This window comes from Thermobia domestica, chromosome 6 (genome assembly GCF_964235325.1).
Source record: "Thermobia domestica chromosome 6, izTheDome1.hap1.1, whole genome shotgun sequence".
NCBI lineage: Eukaryota > Metazoa > Arthropoda > Insecta > Zygentoma > Lepismatidae > Thermobia > Thermobia domestica.
The window spans coordinates 99,077,428-99,086,559 of record NC_137459.1 but is presented as its reverse complement, the minus strand read 5'-3'; the positions used below and the strand labels follow the sequence as shown (position 1 = coordinate 99,086,559).

Here is a 9,132-nt window from a genome sequence, read left to right as displayed (position 1 = left end):
ATACATCAATCTACCTGGACATTATTGTATATAAGAGAAGCAACTGAATAATTGTTTATGCAACTATCAACAAAATCTGTTGATGGCATTTAATTAAGGTTATTATCGCCATCCTTCTACTACCATCTACCACTAACACTATATTTTCTTTACATGTCTTCTAGACATAATCATTAAATCTCGAGAATTATGAAGTTTTTCTTCCTTTTATTTATTTATTTTTATTGCAAATATTCAAAATGTTGTAGATAATGCAACATGTCTTAAACTCGATTGGAGAGTAACGCAAAACTGTTTCGTTTCAAACAACAGCAACAATTCGAACAAAGACATTACATCTTATACAAGACAATACATAGATAAAAACGAAAGTTCTGTATGGTGTAACTTCTTTCACACACATTCGACATCAAAAGTAAACCATATTTACTCTGTTGGCATTCTTTGTGGAGGTGGTTGGTTCTTATTTCGGAAAATGGAGTTACAATCTCAATAGAATGTTTAGTGCCTGGGCCTACAATATAGTAGACCTAACCTCTGCGACATAATGAATCCTAAAATTAATGGAAATAACATTTACTACACAATTGTACCGACATTCGCTAATATCTTTGTTTGGCTGATTGAAGTTTTATGCCATTTTGAAGTACCAAAGCCATATAAGATCTGAACATAACGTTTAACGCGGAATTCGAACCATATAGTGTCTAAGCAGTAATCTAAACCGAGTCTCAAACACCAAAGCAGTGAACGCAAGTCACGAGGGAGATCGACATATTCTTTATTCATTCCTTTATAGTATCTTCCATTAAGATGAAAACAACAGATCCATCAAATTACCAATTTCTGTTCTGTTTGTGTTCAAGGACTAAAAAGCATTTAATTTTATTTCTATTGGCAATTAAATTTAAAATGTGACAAAAAAAAAAAAAATATATATATATATAGCCTACAATACTTTATATATATATATATATATATATATATATATATATATATATATATATATATATATATATATATATAAAGCAATGATTCAAAATTACGCACACCTCACTTCTCTGTTGAAATTTCATTTATAGTCCTAGAAATGTGTATTAATACTCAATAGCACTTTTCACTTATTAACGAATGAGTTCAGTATTAGTAAATGCTTCTAATAAAAATGAAACATGAAAATTATTTAATCAAAATGTAAGTATAGCTTTCAATATGTTAAAAAAAAAAAAAAAAAAAAAAAAAAAAAATAAGACATTTGGTACTTGATTTGTGTTCTTCTCGCGTTCGATTCCTGGTGCGAACATAGAATTTTTGATATTAAGTCATCCTGAGGAACATTGGGGAACAACTTCATAAAAAGATGGCTAACATCTTTCTAGAAAAAAAGATAAATAAATAAAATCGAGGATGGGATATTTATCACATGTGCAACTAAAAACCATGTGGTCAGCCATACCTTTGGAGTTATAACACCAAGGGGTTTAGTTATATCAATTAATGAATTTCATTATAGTATTTACCTTTTGTTTTTTAAATAGTCCATGTTCGTAACGTCCTTTACGAAAGATCTTATGAAAAGTCTAACAATTTGATTTAATGCTGCAGTTTCGTTACACAATTTTCAACTTAATATACTAGCACATCGCTTAACATTTCTAACTTATCGTATAAAAACATAAAATACCTACAGCCAAATTATACTGGTTTACTAAACTGCAGAACAAATATTTTTAGTAAAAATACACTTTACAAAACTCAACACAGAATAGTATCAGAGATCTACAATGACACGAATAAAACAATAATAAATAAATCATTTTTTAAAAAAAACTAAACTTTTACGAAAAATCAACACTGCTTTTCAAGTTCTCATACACGTTTGAAACATGAACGAATAATAAAAGCATAAACCTGAGAGTAAAAACAAAGGTATCACATACTGGGAAGAACTTACCTAAAGCTTAAGTTCATGAATATATATATAAAACCTTTATACTGAATGGACTATGCACACTAACACTTTTCAATTTCACAACACACTGTACAACTAATAAAATAGTATTATTATTATTACTGGAAAATTTCGTGATGAAACTCTTTTCTGCTTCAGAGTAACATATACATCTAGAACGACACTGCGAGAAACGCAAACGTATGCAGCTGAAACAATCACATTTACCAGAAATTATTGAGGTAAAAGCATGAGACGCTTTAAATATTTATCTGAGAAAACGAACTAAGTACCAATATTTAAGTATCAATATCTGAAGTCCAACTCAATGGACTACAGACAGAAAATTCATGTAGACACTAAATAAGTTAAAGTACAGTCATGAAAACATCAAGCTCTAAATATACTAAAAATTCACTCGTCGCACGAAACTGTTATTTCAAAAAGTGCATTAATTTACTGTCCAAAAGAATGTACACATTCTATGACAAACTAATTCGCTGAAGCAAGCAGTAATTTTCTCTGATTTCAACGCCAACTACTAGTTTCAATCCTTCGAACGAATACAAAACGCTCGATGTAAAATCCAAATAGAAGAAGAAAAAAGAAAAAAAATAAGCCACACATACTTACATAAGATTGTCACACTAAATATTTCGGCTATTGGTTTGGTTAATTTCACACAGCCGGTTAATGAAATTCACAACACAAGTATTCGAGCTGCCCAAATGAACCAAACTAAAAGACGTTTAATTCAGAATACATAACATGCAGCAACGCAGTGACCTTTCTTTAACTGCATACGAACATTTTACGAACGTAGCCTATTTACATAAGCCATATATACAAATAGATTGTTCTGGGTCGAAGAATATACGATTACTGCGAGGATACATTATGTGTATACGGCGTGTTCTTCGTTACAGCTGTCTATATGTTGCTGAAATAGTTGCTCCCACATGATCGCGCTTAACAATTTCACAACTTCCTCACACTAACGGAAGCACTTTAATATAGCTTCCACTACTTGAGCTTTAATGTCTGGATAGACGAACAGCTTCCACTTACCGACTGTTCCAGGTTGACTCCTGGTGGAGGCACATTGTGGTTCCTAAGTTCCTAAATTCTTCATTTAGCACTGCCTCAATAGTACAACTAAATACTTTCACAAAATCACAAGGGTCGCTGATTTTCTTGACGAGGATGCCCGTTGAGCAATCTACACTGTTCATTGCCAGACAACCGATTTTGTAATGGAACTGAATTTCCCGCTGGTGACATGTCTATCATATCTTCTTCCTCGTCATTTTGGTTTGCCAACTGATAACCATTATTCCCCACTACAGCATACTTCTCACCTTGACGAGAAGCTAACACCCACATTACACCGAAAGTTAATAAAGACAATGTGTTAGCTGCAACTATAGCGTACATTAATACCATAGGATTTACACCCATGATATGAGTGAGTACAAACGGAACAACCATCTCACCTAACGACGAGCCCACAACAAGTGTGGCTGCTATTTTATTAGTTACGTGTATATATCGTTCTAGCCACAAAATACCTGTTGGGAACATTGATGCCATTCCAATTCCAAGCAATGCTGATCCAATCCAAAGTGCTATTTCGGATTGATTTGCTAAAGCTGCATCTATTGTTGATCCTGCAGTGCACATGAAGAAATTTAACAGTAACATTATGGTAGGATTTAAACCACTTGCACAAAATATTGAGGCAAATCTTGTAGCAGCAAATGTTCCCCAAAAGATAGCGGTTACAAGTGAAGCACTTTGTTTAGATAAATTTAAGTCACATTCCACAGCAAATGCAAGCAATAATTGTCCGTAAGCAACTTCCGTTCCTACATAGAGAAAGAAGAAAAACGCCATCAAAAGGATTAAAATTATTTTTACTACAGGATCTGAAATTTTCTTCACGCCTATGCCCTCTTCTTGTTTTGATTTCGGGTCTCGAGGATTGTGAAAAAGAAATCCCAAAAAGATTAAGGCCATGACAAACATAAATAATCCAATAATGAGGTAAACAAGCTGGATTTTAGTGAGACCGTACTTTTCAACTTTCTTTGCAAATATATCAAACACATTAGTTAGATTTTCAGTATCATTATCGTAAGTTCCTCGTTTGGGAACGTGATGTTTAGGAGTCACAACTGTAGTTGGAATACTATAATTTTCAGTTATCAATCCGTTCACATGTGAAACACTTTTTTCTCTAGGTAAATCGCTAGAACTTGTTTCTTTATTCATGTTCTTAGTAACTAATCCATCACTTCTTGTCTCAACATCTTCAAGAGCAAATGTTCCAAGTTGATAAGTCATATCATCACCATAGAGTTCTCTATTTCTAAGTTCCTCGTGTGCCTTTCCTGGTGTCGACTCAACACCAGAATCAACAGAGGCCATTTGTGAATATGAAGATGAATTCTTAAGTGATGCACCTGCATTCATGGTGCTTTCACTTGACGAGTCGGGTGAGAACTGTAAATGAGACTCACCTTCAGCAAAAGGCTTTATTTTAGAAATTCTTTCTGAATTAGAGGTAGACACTGAAGCATCTACAGTATCTGGTTCTCCTCTTCCATGATATCCGATTAATTCCTCTGAAGATGAATTTTCAGTTGAAGAAGTCTCCTGAATATCAACACTACTGCTATGTGATGTAATCATGGTTTTCACAGTACTGCTGCCAGTTGGATTAACTAAATTGGAAACGGATGGAACAGTACCAGAAGCAACACTACCAACAGCTTTCTCTTCGGTTGTGCTATCAAGTTGCGTAGCAGCATTATGACTGCCTCTATAAAAAGATCTTTGGGCCTGGGAACTACCATTAAGTTCTTGCACCAAGAGGGGTTTTGACAGCGTCTCGGTCTCAAGTGTGACATTTCCGTGGCTGTTGTGAAGGGACGTATTTATACCAATTTTTACATCTGCCTCTATTTCTGTCGATGAACTAACTTCTAACACTGTGGAAGTTGGAGAGGTTTCCAGAGTACTTTTTGCAGTCGAAGTTGTTGAAATAAGATCTTCTGGAGGTGGCTTTCTAACAGGGATTTTATTCCAATCAACTGAATGATCCAACTTACTTGCATCAGTAAATGCTGGCTTAGGCTTAACTTTCTTTTTTGTAGAAGCCTGAAGGACTGCTGATGTTATACTGGAACTATCATAAATCGAAGTAGTACTCTCATGAATTATAGCCGTACTAGAATTCAATTCATTTAAACTCAGTGCAATACTCGCATTATTACCTGCAAAATCGAAGCTTGGCGAAGAAACTACACTATCATAATGTGTGGCGACTTCAGGTGCGTAAGTACTTGAATTATTTTCGTGTATTGTACCTCGTTTCATTCTTTCCAGTTCTGGGGAATATTGATTTAATTTCAATATGTGATCATTATTTAAGTTAGATATGTGTATTGGATATTCAGCTACTGTAAACGACGTATTTATATCTGAAGCAATAGTTGAATTACCCTGCTCAAGGAAAGGTGCTGCTAGTAATGGAGCAACCACAGCACCTAATCCGAAACTAAAATGCAGCGCTTGCATGAAAGGTGCGCTATTTCTTCCCCATAAATCCAAGCACAGCACATTTCCACCTGAAAATAAATAAATAAATTTCAATACCATTACATCACGTCTGATCAAAACATATCATAGAACACACACATACATATATAGAAAGACTAGGCTCTTAAGGATGATCGTTGACTTTACTATCCTAGAATGTAAAACAGGCTTAATACTACTATAAAATAAAAATACATACATAAATAAATAAAAAAACGTTAATGCATGTAACAATATTACGTTTAATGTGACATGTACGAACGTTTACGAACTTCAGAATGTTTAAAACATTATTTACTTAACTTTTACGTGCTATTGCTTCGCAACATCCTATAAGCTAAGGGAAACAGTGGGAAGCGAATAGTTAAGAAATGAATTTTGAATGGGTCAGAAATTAACAGCTGTGATTTACGCAAGATTCGAATAAAATATTAGCACTTTTTATACCTAAATGTCCAGTAATGCATACCATCTCACCATGTCAGAAGGCAACTTTCAATATGCAACACAATATGTCTGTAATCTCAAAGCTTTGTTTTATAGATCGAGATTGTTTCGGTAACTTAGAGAAACCTGATTCTTCCCTTATGAGCATATCAAGTATCAAGGTTCCCTTATGAGGAATTAAACTATGAGGGATCGCATGAAAAATAGTAACGTTATGAACAAATACAGTTAAACTCACAAGTAACACTTCACATCGTTGCTGCCGGTCTGACGCTAAACTATACATTTTCGGAAAGCACTAGTCCTAAATAGGATAACTACACAGTGCAACGGTCAGACGTTGCCGCGTTCAGGACTTATGGAGCGTCAAACCTTAACATGGGATTTATGAGAGTAACCATAGCAGTCGTATTATTTCATGCTAATTCGTCTTGCATTTGAACTCTGTGCTAACATGTGTGTTGTAGCAGTCGTATTATTTCATGCTAATTCGTCTTGCATTTGTACTCTGTGCTAACATTTGTGTTGTTTTTGTGTTTTTTAGGTATGCGTTGTAAGATGGATCCGAAAGTGGTCGTTTGGGCTCTGGTGGCCGAGATCGGGACAAATGAGCGCAATCCAAATTTGGAAGAGCAAAGGATGGTGGCACACATCAAGTCTCTTTTGACCAGCGGGATGGAAGTCGTTGAAGAGATTCGTACGCTCGGCTTCGGTGACAGTGATGGTGACCAGGGGGACGGAGACATGGATTTTGGAGACGAGGAAGACCAAGAGCAGGAGGATGCAGAGATGCCTTCGTCATCGCAGCAGTCTCATACGTCTTCCGCATCTGGCTCATCAGCGTCAGAATACCTGCCCTCTCCTGTGAAGAAGCCGAAGTTCCAGGATCAGCCTCCAGAAGACTCCAAAATGACACCAGAGCAGTGGCGCGAGTACAAGGCAAAAGCCTATGCCTACTGGACGGTAAATCCAAAAACAGGTAGGCCTTGGAACACAAAGACCGGTCGTGCTACCCACTCGACTCTGCAGAATCAGTTCAGGTATATTCGGAACATTGGCGTGCTACGTCACTTTGGGGCAACACAAGGCAAAGATGACAAGAAGACGCTGATGGCAGAGATCAATGAGGCAGTTCGGGGCATGTTCGCGGAGAAACAGCACACTGCTATCATTCACGATCGAACGTTGCGAATTTGGGCTAGGCAAACAGCTAATGAACTGGACCCTAACAAGAGTCTCAAGTTCAAGGCATCACCGTCGTGGGTGTACAGATTCAAGAAGCGCAACAACATCGTGGACCGTGCAATCACCCACAGGGTCGGCAGGACCTGGCAACTGAAAGAGTTGGACTTGCAGCAGCAGGCTGATGCTTTCGTATTAGCGACTCGCGAGCTCATTGCAAGCGAAAGCATCCCACCAACGCAGGTTGCCAATGCAGATCAGAGTAGCTTCAAGAAGTTGTTGCAGAGTACTCGCACTCTCCGTACCAAAGGAACAACAGTCGTGCGAGCGGTTGTGGGATCCATGAGCGCAACAACCCACAGCTACATGATCATGCCCGTGATCACCATGGCCGGAGAGATTCTGCGGCCGATGTATGTACTGGTGTCGGAACCAAGTGGAAAGTTTCCGGGAAACAAGCCTGCAGATCCACCGAACATCAAATCATTTGCTGGCAAAACGTCCAACATGAACAGGGACGACCTTAAGGACTTCTACGAGCAAGTGTTCTGGCCAAGCATGCCTGATGATCGGAAGAAGATCGTTTTGCTATTGGACTCGTGGACTCTGAACAAGGACGACAATCTATCGAACGCACTGAAGCCTGCCGACGTTGCGTTGCACAAGAGACTGATTCCTGGTGGTTGCACTGGAAAGATTCAGCCTTTAGATGTGCATTTCTTCCGTCAGTACAAGTCCTTTGTACGCTTTGTGACCGACACACTGGCCATGGACAGTGTCATGGATATCTGGCATCGCGATCGATTCCTGGCACTACAGTCGTTTTCACTCTACCAGTTCAGCGCACCCCGATTCAAGAACCTGATCCGGTACGCTTTCCACAAGGCTGGCTATCTGGACGAGGAGCCGGGAATGTGGATCTCTCCGCACGAGTACTGCTTTGACTCCCTCGACGAAGGTGACGTGTGCTTCACGTGCGGCGAACTACCGTTCGTCAAGTGTGCACACTGTGAGCGCACTCTTTGCATCTCTCATGCTCTGTTCGACGATTTGCACATTGATTGTACCCTTTAACTTACGCAAACAAGTGCTCAATCAGACAACGTCGATTCAAACGTCACAAACCTTGTGTTCTTCTTCGTTTCCTGTAACTCTCATAAACCCCATGTTAATGTTTGACGCTCCATAAGTCCTGAACGCGGCAACGTCTGACCGTCGCACTGTGTAGTTATCCTATTTAGGACTAGTGCTTTCCGAAAATGTATAGTTTAGCGTCAGACCGGCAGCAACGATGTGAAGTGTTACTTGTCAGCTATGAGGACACGAAAGGGACCTAAAAAGTAGTGTCGTTATGAACGAGTATCGTTGTAACTGAAATGTGTAAGTAATATCAGTAGCAGGAATAGAAAGGTTGAAAATAATTAAGTACATATTTTACCACTCAATCAAGTCTATATTACAAAGACGAGTGTGAGATATGTTATGTACGAGTTTGGTGGACTTGAGAGTGTTGCACTAAGCATGGTATAAAATTACTTTGTAAGGAATTAGTTCCCATGGAATACTACAAGTTCAACTGTATTTAGTAATAGTACGATGTATGTTAGTTATGTATGTTAGTAATAGTACGATCATCATATAAGATATACATACCGAACTACATCATTTCCAATTTAGGTTTTAAAGAGAAACGAAAATTTTAAAAGAAATGTTTCCCCACATCACAAGTAGAAAATAGTGAACAAAATTCTAGGATACAAATTATCGGGCGGTTTCGCACTGCTTCTAGAGTCGAGTACTTGGTTTGATAGTTCAAAATAGAAATACGTCATCGCTTTAATTACAGATTGAACGTAAACTATGTTTTATATTTTTTAATATTAAAAATATTATATTTTATTAGAGCAACACCATATTTACAAGATTGTTCAGAATTGTGAAACTAAAGTACA

At 37.6% G+C, this 9,132-nt stretch overlaps 1 protein-coding gene across 3 annotated transcripts in view; it reads right to left on the bottom strand.

The window, feature by feature from the left end:
• Positions 1-1,012: 1,012 nt before the first annotated feature.
• The window catches only part of LOC145688124 (uncharacterized), a 59,235-nt gene continuing 51,115 nt past the window's right edge, over positions 1,013-9,132 (bottom strand). For all 3 annotated transcript variants that reach the window (XM_081761892.1, XM_081761893.1, XM_081761894.1), the window contains exon 6: positions 1,013-5,580. In XM_081761892.1, the coding sequence (XP_081618018.1) occupies positions 3,125-5,580 (2,456 nt within the window). In that variant the 3' untranslated portion in view covers positions 1,013-3,124. The remainder of the gene's footprint in view (positions 5,581-9,132) is intronic.